Here is a 17,806-nt window from a genome sequence, read left to right as displayed (position 1 = left end):
TTAATTATTATGAATTGCAATAAACCATTCAAAAACAAATTCTGTAATTTTAGCATATATAAAATATTACGTAATTATAATGGTTAAAAAGTGTTCACAAATTTATATATATATATATATATATATATATATATATATATATATATATATATATATATATATATATATATATATATATATATATCACTTCTTTGAATAATAATAATAATTATTATCATGTGCTTAACTTTGGTGAATAGCGCGCACCTTCATACTCTCACGCGTACGCGCACAGACATTTGACAAATTTACCTCCCACTCCAAAAAGTTTGATGTGTTCCGTCTTCGGTTGGAGAACACATTTAACCCAGAATGACTATTTATGGCCACCTTGTATTTCAGTTATGAAAAAGAACAAACTGCTGTCCAACATCTTCCATTGATTTATCACTTAACAGGATAATCGTGCTAAAAGAGTTAAGCAAATTTGAACAATTTAGTCTTTCCAGCACAAGTAAATATTATTATTATTTTTAAGAGTTTGAAAGTAATTTCAGATTTTGCACGAGCAGAAAAAGCCACTAAAGAAAGCTTTATTTACAAATACAAAGAAATATAAAATAAGCAAATAAAATAAATTTAATTTTCTCAGGTGAGAACATGATTGAACATGCACACTTGCCCCAGAACTTCGTGCAGCATCAATCGCTGTATTGTCATTATTATTATTATTATTATTTAAAAAGAAAAAAACATATTAGTGAAAGAGGTGCGCCGTTGCGGACGAATCTTTCAAACATTTGCTCAGTTCCTCTGCGCCAAAATCTCTTGGCCCGCACTTTCTGTGTGAGTGAGAAAACTGCGTTTTGTGCCCCTGAGCGATGGTTGGCAGGGATTATCTTTGTTTAATGAATGGGCTACAAGTATTCACCAACATGCTCAGATTATTGGCCCGTCGCGCTCCTATAGCGGCGCATAAACTGTTTGTGCGGAGGCTCCGCGCCGCAGCCAATTAAAACGCGCTCCGTCCCTCCACATCTGCCTCCTTTTCTCCGGCGACCAATGGCGCAGAAAAGAAGGAAGCTCGTGAATAGGCGCTTATTGAGATCACAGATGGAGTATGGCTTTCTTTTTGGGAGAAATTTGAGAAACACTATTGTCCCCAATCAAAACTCAATGTGTTGCTCCACAGTGGCGCCGGCTTTGAGGCGCGCCGCTTCAATTGGCCTTGTTTTTGAAACTCCGAGTGCTCGGTACAAAGACTTGGCCCTCCTAGATGTCACCGCCGCTCCGCTCCAGAAAAAGAAAAAACACAATTAATATGAAGCTGTAATTACTCCGCTTCACGGCGCTGCGCCTATTCAGCATCCCGCCGCTCCATTTAGCGCCACATAATCCCGACTGCACAGGTTTAAAATAAAAATAATAATTAGACGGTTTTATTAAGCATCTGCAACGGTTAAGTGCACTTAGCTATAAATAAACTGAGCAGCAACAGAATACGTACGTCTGCAGAAAGAAAGACAACTGAATACTTTTTTCTTTTAAATGACTATTTGTTTTAGCGCCGGGATTAGCGCATTCATATTTAGTTTGGCTTGAATGCCCACAGAAAACGTCTGCCAACCAAATAATATTCATTATTATTATTATTATATTATAATGAAATTGACACTAATATTTTAAACTAGAATTGGCACTGAAGCGCACACCTCAGTCAAACACGGACAAACCTCGTTTCGCATTAGTTTGTAGCACAAACATCAGCCCTGAACAGCAACAAAAACAAACAAACAAAACAAAAATGGTATTATAGATTTATTTTACTGATATTGTTGTGTCATGTTTTGCATGTAGTTACATGTCCTGATAAAGATGGTCACATTCAAGAATCTAACTAACTAGACGTTCATCATGCCACGAAAAAGCGCTGCGGTCTATCCACGTGCTGATCACATCGTCTAAAAGTGCAGTGTGCACGGTGCGAGCGCCCCCTGTGGACTAATTAATAGTACATCCAATCAGTGTTTTAAACGCTTCTGATCTCAAAATTTCATATATGTTTTGCGATTTTAAAATTAATTTTCAGTCCAAACATTGTCTTCATGTATGACTAAATATTTTCTCTACACATCTGATATTTAATAAACGAGTATGTGAACATCACTGCAAGGCTAATAAAAATGATAAGCCAAAGAAGTACGCCAAGTGAGTAAATCAGGGACATTTATCATAGCAAAATTTCCAAAACAGTCCCAAAACAATAAATATAATGAAATAGAAAAAAGAAACTATAAGGAACTAAGAAGTACAACATCTTTATACAAATTTTTTAAAAATTAAATAAATTATCTTTTAGTATATACCAAGTTAATATGAAGGAGCATGTGATAATTGCAACCCAGTCTCAAGTTTTTTTCATGTGGCCCATCACAAAATGAGTCACATTTTCGTGAGGGGGTCTTGTTTATTTTACTATTACTAACCCTACCCCTAACCCTAAACACCCCCCAGCATCAGTTTTCATTTCGTGCTCTCGTTACAGAATGTATTCGAATGAATTCGTGCTCCTGTTACAAAAATTTGGCACTTTTGTGACAATATCACAAACCAATAGATTAATGTGCATTTCGTGATGGTGAATCACAAAATGCCGTGAGATATGGTAGGATAATTGAGTGAAAAGAAAACAAGAAGGAAAGAAAGAAAACATTTGGTGTCATCCTAATGAAAGGACGATGCAGTTATAAAACAGTTTTAAATTTTTTTTTAATGGCAATGTGTTTCTTTTGGGAGATGTGGCTGTTTGTTGTTTAAACAGGAGACACAGCAGAGGTTCAAATTTGAGGGGCCAACACAGTTGATTACATGTTGTACACACCTAATTTTTCTTATTTTCTATTATTTGCATATTTTCGTATAATCAATTTGTGAACACTATATCTAACAAACTGCAGTCTGCAGCAATTGGAAAAAAAATCCTAAGAATGTGAAAGAGACATTCTTGCTTTGTCACTTTCCAAAATGTTGAAATTTGTGGGATGGAAGGAAGATATGCCACAATATTCATTATTTTCATAATTTGCAAAGAAACACATTTTAAATAATTTGATTTATTTAGAAACGTGGCCATCTTCAGTGACACACAATCATATTTTACAGAGGCTTCTGTGCCCCCACACCCCCCACACACACATACATTTAAAGCTTAACTATCCTCAAAAACTGACAAATTCATGCTGAAGCAGTAATATATATATAGCAACACACAGTGGAGGACCTGCTGCCACAAGAAGCTACCAATCTCCCAGCCACTGTGAACTAAGGGGTCAAAACACCTGATCGCTTTAGCATTTTGTTGCAACAAGTGATGAGTCCATTCCAAAAATATAATCTGATCCGGATCTTAATTCTCCCACATCTGTGAGACTTAGTAATGACAATGACAGAAATAGCTTTAGTGTGCTTATTGCACGGTGTTGCAGAGATTTCTCAATCATTTGTGTGTTAATTGATTTTTTTTTTTTTTTTTTTTTTTTTTTTTAACTGTTACTGATTGATTCCAGGACTGGTTCAAATATGCCTTATATTGCAGGGGTTTCACTAAATAGGCTGCAGGAATCAAAGTAAAAGAAGCTGAATTTGGCATTGCGTTATTTAAGGGGAAATGCTGCATTTTGTTGAAGCGAATAACTTTATACATCATAAATGAATATCACTGAAATGCATACAATGCGTATAGTGTGGTGTTCACCTAAGGAATACCACAAAATGACTAACATTGAACAAGGATGTAGTAAAATGCCAACCTTTAGTCAAAGAATTTAGTCATTTTAAAAGAGGAATAAAACAGACTGGTTTGATGTTATTTCCACATAAAATCCAAAGTATTTACATGTCTATTGTGTCTTTAACAAACAGTACTCTGAAAAGAGATGACCCTCCTTTTGTGTGTGTCCAACAGTTTAAGCTGCATAGATTCTGTTTCTTTGGGACGGGCCGGCCACTCTGAGAAAGTAAACTCGGTCTGACCCTCCAGGTTAGCCCCGTCTGGGATACGAGTAAAGATCCTGTGATTCCAAGAGTCGCCCGGCTTTGGGATCCCAGCGAATCCGGCTTCAAACGGAAGAAGGACAGATCACTTGTACCAGGAATTTTGTTTCCTCATCAGTGGGTTGAATTCTTGACCCCGGTGGAACTGGTTAAACATCAAGGAGGCTTTTTTTTGGAGGGGGAGTGAGTGAGAATTAAGAGAAATCTCAAGTTACCACCACTGAGAGTAATCTGATTACTGCCCAGGCACATTTTGGTTCCCCTGTGTCACACTGATGAAGACATCCAAACAAAGTTTGATGAACAGAGGTTACACACCAAACGGGGCATCAACAGCTCAAACAGTGATGCTTTTTACCGTACAAAGCCATAATAAAGAAGTTACACAAATAAAACAAATACACTAAAACAGGCTATTCAGACTCACATATTTTTTGTTATTCTTGCTGACACCTGCACCAAAACAAATTCCTCAAAATAAGGATTCTAACATTGTTACAGTTTTGTGAGCTAAACCAGTTTAACATTCATGAACACCACACTGAATGGGAAAGCCAAGGTATGCACCCTGTAAAATACAGTGAGTGAAAAGATAAATGAATTATTCCAACCCCTTCAGTTAACAATTCAAAAACAATAAATGCTATCATCTTGTAATTTACCAACGTAAAATGGCATATAATGAGGATAAACCAATGGTGATATATATATATATATATATATATATATATATATACACACACACACACACACACACACACACACACCACACACACACACACACACACACACACACACACACACACACACACACACACACACAGAGTTGTGCTCACAAGTTTACATACACTGGCAGAAGTTTATTATTTTTTTTGGCCATTTTTCAGAGAATATGAATGGTAACAAAAACCTTTCTTTCACTCATGGTTAGGTGAAGCCATTTATTGTCAAACAACTGTGTTTACTCTTTTGAAATCAGAATGACAACACAAACTACCCAAATGACCCTGATCAAAAGTTTGCATACTCCCTTTCTTAATACCATTGCCCCCTTTAACATCACTGACAGCTTGGAGTCTTTTGTGGAGGTTTTGGATGAAGCTCTCTGATGGTAAAGCTGCCACTGAATATGTCTTGGACTTTATTTACATTAATTACAACCCAGGAGAAGTTATGGGCTTATGTGGCTGTGATTGGAGAAATTATGCACAGTGCAAGCTTTGCATTTTGTATCACCAGTTATCCATCTTCATGATGAAGTGGTATAGAGGAGGATTTTCTTAAAAAGAAGACCTGAAAGGTTAGCTACAAATTGCCAGAAGGTACATCTGAGATGCAAGCCTGGATTTGATCTGTTTTGGTGAAAGAAAATCCTTCTCTGCTCTACTCCACTATGAAGCTAAGAGTAGTGATGCAAAATGCAAAGCTTGCACTGTGCACAATTTCTTCAATCACAGCCACATAAGCCCATAACATTTCCTGGGTTGTCTGAGTGTCTTGGTGGCTTTCCTCACTCTTCTCCTTCTTGCACAGTCACTCAGTTTTTGAGAACTGTCTACTCCATGCAGATTTACCATAAAGTGCATACTGTTTGTATTTCTTTGTAACTAATGTAAATGAAGTCCAAGAAATATTCAGTGGCAGCTTTACCATCAGAGAGCCTCATCCACAACCACCATAAAAGACTCCAAGCTGTCAGTGATGTTAAAGGGGGCAACACACGGTATTAAGAAAAGGAGCATGTAAACTTTTGATCAGGGTCATTTGGGTAGTTTGTGTTGTCATTATGATTTCAAAAGAGTAAACACAGTTGTTTGACAATAAATGGCTTCACCCAACCACTAACCATGAGTGAAAAAAAGGTTTTTGTGTGACCATTCATATTCTCTGAAAAATGGCCAAAAAACTAAACTTCTGCCAGGGTATGTAAACTTTTGAGCACAACTGTATATATATATATATATATATATATATATATATATATATATACACACACACACACACACAAAACTTTCTGTTTTAATTTACAGTATCCTAACTGGCAGCTACAGTTGCCAGTAGGGTAATGTACAACAGCTTATTACTGTAACAAGATTACAGTACTCTCCCACTGTTAAATTACAGTAAGCAGCTGTGGTTGCTAGACTAATTAAAAAAAAAAATCATTGGGCTTCTTCCATTGTGCTTGAGTTCACCAGAGAAGGTTAATTTGGGGATGTGCATGTTGAGGCATGGCCAGCCTTGAATCAGGGACATTCTGTTTGGGAAGCACTAACTTATGTATTGTCATCTTAATTAATCAATTTTAGCCTGCTGGTATAGCCTACTCAGTTATAAACAGACATATTTTTCAAAACTCTTCATGTTACTATGAAGAATTTTGGTATTGAAATGGACCACATAGATAAAACATGAAATATCTTGGGTTCATACATGGGGTTTCATGACTACTGCTTTTTACTGGTGGAGTAAATAAAATTTAGCTGCATGTCAGTGCCATCTGCTGCAGGAGCCACCATTTTCCAGCTGACTGGTGTCTACAGCACCGAGTTGGTGGCCATAATAGTCGACTAATCAACTAGTTGATGAAACCCCTAGTTCATACGGTCGGCAATGAAACAGAAAGTAAATTTAAGAATCACTGTTAAAATGAAGTCCTGTTTCACCTTTCTACTAAAAAGCCAATATGGATTAAAAATGGCGGAAGGGTTGTGTTAGTCATCGATGGACCAAACTGATCAAATGTTAATGACACACAGAACCACACATTATGGTATCACTGAATCACAAAGAAATCATATGCATGATTCTGTGCCATACATGTAAAGTGCAGGTGTTGCGCTCTGCAAGCGGCCCGTTTTGTTGACACTGACTTCACAGATGCTGCCTAGGCATGTGAATCTCATCACTGACAACAATTTGCTACGCATCTCGATATACCACCAAGCAGTATGATACATATAGCACAATACATGATGATACTGACGATACAATGCGATACGATTCACTCCTGTTCTCGATTCGATTAGATGCGATCTGATATGTATTTGATGGCTTCAATTCCTCACAATGCGATTTGGTGCAATACAATGCAATTCAACATGATGCAAAGAAATTATACCAAAAATTTAAAATAAGCTGAAATTCAGTATGGTGCTATGGTATTCTTCTGATTTTACTAGAGGCACAGAATTTGTTTTACTCCTTATAAGCAGCAAATTTAACAATAACAACATTAAGAAACAGGAATCAGTTCCCTCATATTTGGAACCTGCTTGATCACACTCAGAACTTAAACAGTAAACAGCAAAACAGCATCACTCTCAACGAATGACTTAAAGTGAGTTACTCATTGACAGAGTACCGCCTTGGCAAAAGTAATTTGAGATACTTTTCTCACCAGTTTTGCTGAGTTAGGGGGTGTAGCGACAGCCATGGCATTGTTTTTTATTTATTTATTTATTTTAAAAAGAAGAAAGCCAAAATAATTCCAAACGCCTGATTTAAATGTTTTAGGTGTGTCAAAAATCTCCTAAAAGTGCTTGTGCCATTGTCGCGGGCCTCCATTTTGAAATAGATTTGTTGTGGTAGAAATGTGCTTTGCGTTCAGGCTTCTGTCCGTGGTGCATTCAATGTGTGTCGGGAAAAAAAAAAAATCGATGCAAGCACGCAGGGACCGATCCATCGCGATTTCATGTCAAATGAATCGATGCACACTGAATGAATCAATACATTCACATCACACACGTTTGTATCTAGATACCGATTCATATCCATTAGTCTCCACATCCCTAGTGCTACCTCAAAGAGTGACTTAAATTTGTTTGGACTTTTTCTGAGTTTGAAAGTTGGGAGTTCTGAATTCAAATGCTGTTCCACAGTACTATATCCAAGTAGGAAGTCAGAAATTTTAAAATTTCAAGGTATTTGGAATGCAGCACGTTTGTCATTTTATATTTTCTCCCCAGTTAAGTTCCATAAGTGTGTGTAATGTTACACCTGTGCAACAGTCACTGTACTTAAGATCCCCACGTATTTTTTTTTTTTAGCACATTTGAAAGCCCATGCAAATGACAATTCACTTTTCTTGTTTTTAATAAATCAAATTGCTGCAAAGTGAGAGGTCGCCACAGTGGGTCTGATATGGATCTGCATGTTAAATTGATGCAACTCCACATTACATTTAGAACAGGCACAGGTGGTCTTGAACTGGGAACCTTTCGCTCTGGAAATTACTCCACTAAATTCTAATTTAAAATATGCGTTCATACTGATCTGCGTTGTGAGTAGAATTGGACTAATCTGCTGTCAAAAGCCTGTTACACAACCATCATTTAAACAGATAAATGAATTAAAAATCCTAGGTACTGAAACAAAACAACTAATGACAAGTTTGGCCAGGTGTGACAGAGAGCTATTATGTCTCATTGGCATTTCTGCATGTATCATCAGCAGCAGCTGCAGAAATACAAAGGAACATGCCTGTGCACATTAAAGTCAAAAAGCAGTGTGATAGAAACTGTAATCTCACACTTGAGAGGAGCTCTAGTATGCACGCTGTTCCCTGAGGAAAGTGCACGCTGACAGAGGAGCATCTGTGCACCTGTCTGACAGAAACATGCACAGCTTCTCACTCCATGACCTTGGTGCTTTGCAGTGACCTCACCCTCGCCTAGAGCTGCATGTAACCAGTCAGAGTTTTGAGCCAAACAAAATTCCAGAAATAACATTTTCAGTATTCATGTGTTGGAACAGATACCACTGGACTGGGAAGTTGTAGGATTTGTGCTTGCCTTTTTTTTTTATATGATATTTTGCTTGTGAGTAAAAAAAATAAAGTACCTCAGAATGTTCAGCTAAAATTACTGACTTCAGAAATGTATGTAAAAAAAAAAAAAATCTGTGTCAAAAACATGTTGAAAAAGTATAAAATAAATGTGTATTCTGTAACAACTGGGTTTGATTACCTGTCAAACAATAAAAAATGCCACCAACAAAATATATGACAAGTCATACTGAAAGACTTGTTGACTGTTAAAATGTTGTTTGAAGGAACTCAAGAACTTTGAATTAACAAAGGTTACACTTGGATGATTTGTTTCGATTTGAACACAGAAAATATTACATAATACATTAATATGTCCACCACATCACTCTAAAATGTAACAGTCATATACCTATGATGTATGTATCAAGTGATATTTTTGCCTCTTTGTTTAGCTTCACAGTTTCAGTTGAAGTGCCTTCAGTAATCTGGCTTGTCTGGTTAAACCTTAAGACGTACGCCTGGCTGAGCACATTATGTTGACTCATTCCTTGTGTGAGAAACGAAGTGGAAATGAGGAAAACACACTAGTATGCAGAAATTCTGACTCAGGATTCAACACTCAGAGAGAGATTTTGAGATGATTGTCTATTTCACCCACAAGGATTACACTCTTGAAACTAGACTGACTCAAAACAGCTTTTACACTCTTCGTTTCAGTCCTCCACTCATTCAGTGCAGATTAACCCAGTTCATATAGATTAGTGACTCTGAGGCTAAATTAGCTCTGAAATTATTTCCCAAAGTGACAGGAGTTCAGTTTGTCAGTCAAGTAAAGAATACAGCATGTTTACTTCTAAAATCACTCCAGCTTGACACCTGCGTAATAAAGTTTTACAGTTGTCCACAAGAATAGCTTTCCTGTTTTGGGTGTGTGTGTGTGTGTGTGTGTCTGTGTATAGATATATATATCTATCACTTGCACACACACTGATGTTCAACTGACTGACAGATTACACATTAAATTAATAATCTTGTCTGCCATCTAAAACATCATCTGCCCTTGCTACTGTTAATCAAAACCAACATTTAAATTAACGTTACTCAGATCCACATCGTGTTTCTTGCTCATTTACTGCACAGATAACAGAAGTGCAGTTTTTCCGGGCTATGTGTTTGTGGCACTCGGTCGGCTGAGGTTCACAAACTTTGCCTTTTGCTAACAGAGGAGCACCGCTACAGATGGAGGGCTAAGCCTGTGTGATCTCTTCTTGCAGAAGGCAGGAAATTAGCTGAGGCATGGTTGATATTACCAGGTGGTGTGTGAGTGGAAATATTAAAACACTTGCTAGAAGTATGCAAATGGTTTGATAGTGGTGACAAAGGTGTGATAATGTTGATGCATCTTTAAAACAGGAAAATCAGGGCACGACCAGCTTCACATCCACGCTAATGTGACAGCAATGAGAACAGACGACATTCCTCAACTGTCAGCAACACACAGTTCAGAAAGTAAGATGACAGTGTTATTTCAGGGAGGAGCCTGCAGCACCGGTGCTCCACCCACAAAACACTCCCCAGGCAGAATATGACCCATGATCCCCCCCCAATCTAATTTTACAGTGTATTTAATGTGGCACTATTTCAAATGTCAACCATTCAGTCAAAATTCACAGTGTGGGTCAACATAGAAGTTCAAAATATTTAAGGCAAAGCATCCAGGGCAAAGTTTTGCATTTCCACATGTCATGTTCCTAATTCAAAACCACATCAAAAAGATTCATGGGACCACAACCAAGTGTTCAAATATTACACAATACTATAAGAAGACATACAGGTTTTACATCAGTGAAGAAGGAAGCCCAAATATGCAAACCTCTGTCCCAAAGGTTCAACCGAACCTCAGGATTACAACTAAGGAACTGATGAAGATTATATAGATTTTGGATTAAGAGTTTTCTCCTTGTTTGGCATCCTTTTAGGTCATGATGCTAGAGTTACTCTCTTAAAGCTGAGGGATGACACATTTCTATCTGCTGCCTCCAACTACATCAGTTGCTTAAGCCTGGTTCACACTACAGGATTTTAAAATTATCTTTAGGTTTCCAAAACCTGAGAGACCACACATGTGAAGATAAAAAATCATGGATCTAACAGGTTTGGTTGTACAGTGTGTGGTGTTCAGCCACACGGTAACGACAACACCACCACACACGAACAGATTTCACACACGAACATTTACAGCTCAGACAGGAAATCTCGCAAAATCTCTCGAGATTAAACGTGACTTCAGAGTAAACAAACGGAGGTACTTTGAAATGAGGTGGGCTTCATAGATAATTGGCAAAGCTTCTGGGGAAAACCTGGTCTTGTTAGGAGAGACGGCATCCATCCCACTTTGGATGGAGCAGCTCATTTCTAGAAATCTGGCCAGTTTTCTTAAATCCTCCAAACCGTGACTATCCAGGGTTGGGACCAGGAAGCAGAGTTGTAGTCTTACACACCTCTCTGCCGCTTCTCTCCCCCTGCCATCCCCTCATTACCCCATCCCCGTAGAGAGGACTGCTTTTTTGCATTTACGCAATATCTCTAAAATTAGAAAGGTCTTGTCTCAGAGTGATGCTGAAAAACTAATTCATGCATTTATTTCCTCTAGGCTGGACTATTGTAATTCATTATTATCAGGTTGTCCTAAAAGTTCCCTGAAAAGCCTTCAGTTAATTCAAAATGCTGCAGCTAGAGTACTAACGGGGACTAGAAGGAGAGAGCATATCTCACCCATATTGGCCTCTCTTCACTGGCTTCCTGTTAATTCTAGAATAGAATTTAAAATTCTTCTTCTTACTTATAAGGTTTTGAATAATCAGGTCCCATCTTATCTTAGGGACCTCATAGTACCATATCACCCCAATAGAGCGCTTCGCTCTCAGACTGCAGGCTTACTTGTAGTTCCTAGGGTTTGTAAGAGTAGAATGGGAGGCAGAGCCTTCAGCTTTCAGGCTCATCTCCTGTGGAACCAGCTCCCAATTCAGATCAGGGAGACAGACACCCTCTCTACTTTTAAGATTAGGCTTAAAACTTTCCTTTTTGCTAAAGCTTATAGTTAGGGCTGGATCAGGTGACCCTGAACCATCCCTTAGTTATGCTGCTATAGACAGACTGCTGGGGGGTTCCCATGATGCACTGAGTGTTTCTTTCTCTTTTTGCTCTGTATGCACCACTCTGCATTTAATCATTAGTGATTGATCTCTGCTTCCCTCCACAGCATGTCTTTTTCCTGGTTCTCTCCCTCAGCCCCAACCAGTCCCAGCAGAAGACTGGCCCTCCCTGAGCCTGGTTCTGCTGGAGGTTTCTTCCTGTTAAAAAGGAGTTTTTCCTTCCCACTGTCGCCAAGTGCTTGCTCACAGGGGGTCGTTTTGACCGTTGGGGTTTTTACGTAATTAATGTATGGCTTGCCTTACAATATAAACTGCCTTGGGGCAACTGTTTGTTGTGATTTTGCGCTATATAAATAAAATTGATTGACTGATTGATTGACTATTTAAAACAGAGGTAAAAAACGATACAAAAAGAAAAGGGGTTCTTTAAAGGTGTGGAGACGGCGCGACCACCGGACTTTCTGGTAAGTCAGAACAGCTGTTTTGATTTTATTTTACGCTCCGTACGTCCGTCACCTCGCTTTCTGATTAGCTGCACATCACATTCAGCAGGCTGCGTGCTCGTTTGTGGTTGGAGGACACCACACACATAGCGATGTCGGGCCAAAAAAATCCAACATGTTGAATATCCCCGATTTGCGATCGGAGCGCTCCTGATGCCCTTCCGAGCAGATCAGAGTGCTCTTAACACACCACACACGGCAGGAATATCTGATAAGATTATCTTTAGCGTCATCACGATTGTCGGGGCGCCCTTAAGATTGTTGGAAGGGGAAGATCGGGTCCGATATCGGCCTAATTATCCTGCCGTGTGAACCCGGCCTTAGTTGTGATCCTGAGGTTCTGGTGATCCGGCCTCCTTCATTGATGTAATGTGTGTATGGTTCATGTCTTTCTATATATTTGTAGTTTCTTGTTGGTATCATGAATCTTTTAAAACTGTTCCTAAGGAGGAACCTGATGTGTTAATACAGAACTTTGATCTTGATGCCTTGACTTAATACTTTTGGGGTTTTTTTCCCCTCATACTCTTAAATGCAAAAAGGTTACTGGTTCTACAGGCAAGGCCTAAAACCTTTCCCCATTTAATCCTGAATTATAGTACTTAATCATACAGAAGCTTTTAAAAATAATTCAATCAGTTTATGAATCTTTTGTTGTCTTGCATGCTGTTTAAAAAGGTTTGCATCTTTGTGTATAAACTGGTGATGCACTAAAAATCTAACAATGAATAAAAACTGAAACTAACTTTGTAACTTTAATTTTAAAAATAACATTATATGCACATATAGTAGACATTATCATTGACTTAACATCAACTGTTTGATGAACTGGAATATGTGCAGTAAGGAACATTTAGCTAAGTTGTGTCACTGACATCTGCAACTGTATGTCTGTGCTGGAGTTTGTAGTTTGTTTGCTAGCATAGGCTGTAAATTATTGTTGGGATATGATCTGTGACAAAAAGGTGCTGGGTAGAGTTTCAGATGTAAATGGTATTGCTCACTGAAAAATATGACACCCCAATAATGGTGTCCTGTCTCCAGGACTGTAAATTAATCAATGCAAAGATTTTCTGAACAAGGTATCATGATGATTTGTAGCAGCCAATATTACAAAAGTATATTCAAACCAACTCCATAAAGGATGTCATTTTACTTGAATTTTACTGAATAATCAACAGGACTAGTCAAAATTCTTAATTCTGGCATACAACATAATCCATTCATTTAAACAAGGCCAATATGGAATTTGTAAAAAACAAAAAAAAAAAACAAAAAAAGGAACATTTGAAATATACATCATTTTTGCTGTTGATGTTTGCATTAATTATTCTGTTTTGTGTGGACATGATCCCATCAGATCTCAGCAGTGAAGCAGAGTAGATCCTGATTGGCTGAAAGACTGCTTGGGAAGACCAGGAACTGTGTGTGTTTCTCCATGTAGAACTGGAGTTGCATCAGGAAGGGCATCCTGCATGAAACTTGTGCCAAATCCCAAAACGGATCTGCACTGGATCCACTGTGGTGACCCTGAACAACTGGGGCAAATTAAAGACAGACAACATTGGTGTTGTTGTTTACCAACCTACATAACACCGATTGGTTAAAAATTTCTGAAAAGTCTACAGTAAAATTTGGCAGGGCCAAACACTCCGACCCAACAAACACACAATGTTTTCACAACAATGCTACAAGGTTGCATCTATGTTGTAGAAGAACGTTGTGACAGCATCGAAATGTGTAGCCCCAAACACAACGTTGCGATAGTAGGTTGTTACATTCAAGTAACATTGCAATGTGACATTTAAGGGTTGTTTAAAAGTAATTTTTTTGGACAGCTTTTTTCTTTTTTGCCCAAGGTCAACAGCATGTTGATCTGACACATGTTATCATGTAGTGCGTATTAAGACAGTGTGTGGGCCTAATGACTTCAAGGACTAATCACAATCCTAAACTATCTCTACCCATTCTCCATGTAATGTGGAGTTGCATCAGGAAGGACGTCAAACATAAAACTTGAGCCAAATCAACATGTGGCTCTGCTGTGGAAACCATTAGCAGCAGTAGCAACATCATCAAAAAAGGAAAAGTCAAAAGAAATTACTTTTAAATGAGCACTTGACATGTCACATTAAATCATTACTTTAATGTAATTTAACATATTATAAAATTGTCATGTGTTTGGCACCATACAACATTATGCTGTCACAATGTTCTGCAACATTTTACAACACAGTTGCAACCTCATAGCAATGTCATGGCAATGTTAGCTTGTTAGATGTGGGGGTCCTTTTTAGTGTTATTTCTGTGGCTTTAGTTTTTGGTTTATCACAAATGTAGGAAAAATTTCAAGTCTCCAAAGAAAAGGCACATGTTCAAATAAAAAAAACAAACATTTAAATTTAGGTTTCTTAAAAAAAAAAAAAAAAAAAGATACACTACACACAAACCAAAATCATAAAATCTATGTTATACTAGCTTCAAAAACCCTCAAGAGATTTCTAACAATACCTCATAGTAATATCAAATCAATCTACTAAAATTCCCCCAGGCGTGTTCAAACAAGTCTTTTCTTAAGAAAATATGAGATCAAAATTGTTTCTTTTAAATAATATTGTGTGTGTGTGTGTGTGTGTGCGTATGTGTGTGTGTGAGCGAGAGAGAGAGAGAGAGAAAGTTTCAACAAATTGCTGTGTAAGACAAATAGATGTTCGTAATCATATATTTTATAGAATGCATATCAAACTAAAACTAATACAGCATCAAACTTAAAAAGTCAAAAGGAAATGAAATAAAACTGACAAACCCATTGCCGTTATCTGATGGATCAGGCAATGTTAAAACCAGGTGGAGGAGAGAATGAGGGGAACAGCAGATGTTGGGGAGGCTCGTCCAAACCTAACCAGCATCACGGGCTGGGTGGTCGGGTGTGAGGTGGAAGATGGGGCAAGAGAATGCAGGAAATTGAAAATAAAGTTTGGAGAAGTTAAATGGTGGTGGAGATGGGACATCTCAGTCTTCTGCGAGCAGCATCTCTCATTTATTTTATTTTTGAGCATTTCAAACACAGAACTCAAGGTCTTTAAAAAAAAGCAGCCTTTGTGTGTTGAATGTGGAAACAGGAGTTCAAGTCCTGTAACAAAAATCTGAATACTCAGTCTCAACATGATCATTGCACTCTGTTGTGTTTACGTGGTGACAGAAAACCATGACACAGCAGTTGGGTACGTGAAGTGGGCGAGAAGGCTTGACAAAGTATATTGGGGGAGACAGGAGGGATGAGTGTTTGGCTGTGTGCTTGTGATACCATCATTGCTCCTCTGTGCAGCGCATATAGGCATTCACGTACCACGACCACGCATATAGCACAGAAGCTTACTTGAACTTGTGTGTCACCGCATGCCAGTGTGTTTATGTATGTGTGAGGGGGCGTGGTCTTTTTGTTTGCATGTTCATATACTGTAGGCCCAGACTGATTTGGCCTTGCTCGGTGACTAGTGTGTCCAACCAGTTAGTCAGTCAGTCCGCCGGCCCTCTCAGCTGTCAAAGAGCCACTTCTTATTCTTTAGCCTCCAGGAAAAGCGTCTCCTGTGGAAACAGTTTGGCCTCGAGCAGAGTCGACCTTGGATCTAATTGGGTGATCTAAGAAGAGAGCAGATGGAGGAAGAAGAGGGAGAATATTAGATGACCAAATGCCTCAGTCCCTTCAATTTGCAGTTTGTGTCAAGTATTCTCATTACACTACTGTTTTTATCCAGCAAGACAAATCTTTATATATACAGAACCAGTCATAGTTTTTGGAAACACTTGTTTGTTTGTGAGCACTTTGAAAATGTCAATGCTTAAGAAAAGCATGTTTCTAAGTGTCCAGGTGAAGCACATAATATCAGAACCACTTACATGGCCATTTCAAATGTACTCAAATTACTTTGTGGGTGTTTAATCATATACACTCTGCAATCTAGTCCAGGGTGTCCAGTTCGCTGACTGTGTCTGCAAGAGAGTGGTACGCATAACTGTATCCCCATCTTGTAAAAAGACCTCAGCAGTTATTCGAAGTGCATCCTTAGAGGACCATTAGATTCGTTTTCTTTAAAAAGCACCCAGAATAAGCCAAATGAGTGACAGAACAATGCAACTGTGGGGGAACAGGCAGTACAAAATTTGTGAAGCAGATGTCACTAAAATAAATCACTGATGCAGTGGAAAAGGACCTGGTTACCACGCTGTGGTCAGGGCGCATGTATTGGTGCATCCGCCACAGTACAGAACCATGCTAAGTCCTGCGTGGCAACTCTCTCTAGACCCTATAGACCCTGAGGTCAGTATTTATCCAATCAGGCCAGTTGCTCATCCTTTACAAACAGTGTCTAAAACATACCATCATCATCTTAAGTCACTGGTTAGTGTCCAAGTCTCATATTAATCCAGTAAGGCGGGAATCAGCAGGACCGTAAAGACTTGGACCTTCAAAGGTATCAGCAGCACCAAACATCTCTGTCCACAGACATCATGACTCCATAAGCTCTTCCTTGGTATTTTGCAATCTCAAAGGCAGAGGACCCAGAGACATGAACATCACTGCTGCAATAAGTGACTGTCTCTACAAGTTTGACACTTTAGTCGAATCTGTTGCCCAAGTCCAAAATGTCATTGAAAGCCTGGATCTTGATCCTGACAAAGGATAATCAAAACCCATACACGCCAACTCCTCACCAGTATTATAATGTATACCTTTAACCAGCATGACTGCATATCTTCCAGTCTTTGAATCCTAACACATACAATAAAGCATGTAAAACATGTGAGTGTAAAAGAGAACTAAAGCAGATCATTAGTGTGTTTTTGATGGCTAATAATGACCAATGTCTCCTGTGAATAAAGTGAAACAGGATCAGATGCTACTTTGCTGTGTTCTAATAATTTTTGTTTAAAAGCAGAGGAATACTGCAGTGCCACCCACTTTGCAGTTGATGAAGTTAGCTGTGTTGACATGAAGGGGTCTAACCTTTTTTTTTTTTTTTTTTTTTTTTTAGACCTAGAACAAAGTGACTCTCTCTGACACCAACCACCCCTGTGGGCCTCTTGGCTTATGTGAGCTAATCACTGCAGGGGTTGTGTTACATCGAGCCAATCTAACACCTGGGCAGAATGGGATGCACAGCAGTGATGTGTGTGACACAGAGACGTGTCCAGGGCTTAACTGATGACTGCTCAGTCTCCCCCTCTGATTAGGGCTCTTATTCTGAACTGGTGGTGTGATAATTAACTAGCTCCATGTACCTGCTGTAAAAAGTCAAAGGGTAAGCTGAGCAAAGTAAAAGTTGACCTTTCAGCGAGCATAGCGA

At 38.6% G+C, this 17,806-nt stretch overlaps 1 protein-coding gene across 2 annotated transcripts in view; it reads right to left on the bottom strand.

The window, feature by feature from the left end:
- Nucleotides 1-14,584: 14,584 nt before the first annotated feature.
- The window catches only part of faf1 (Fas (TNFRSF6) associated factor 1), a 205,743-nt gene continuing 202,521 nt past the window's right edge, over nucleotides 14,585-17,806 (bottom strand). For both annotated transcript variants that reach the window (XM_034179711.1, XM_034179712.1), the window contains exon 20: nucleotides 14,585-16,100. In XM_034179711.1, coding sequence (XP_034035602.1) covers nucleotides 16,017-16,100 — 84 coding nt within the window. In that variant the 3' untranslated portion in view covers nucleotides 14,585-16,016. The remainder of the gene's footprint in view (nucleotides 16,101-17,806) is intronic.

The sequence above is a fragment of the Thalassophryne amazonica genome, chromosome 10 (genome assembly GCF_902500255.1).
Source record: "Thalassophryne amazonica chromosome 10, fThaAma1.1, whole genome shotgun sequence".
NCBI lineage: Eukaryota > Metazoa > Chordata > Actinopteri > Batrachoidiformes > Batrachoididae > Thalassophryne > Thalassophryne amazonica.
This window is presented reverse-complemented; position numbering and strand designations above follow the sequence as displayed.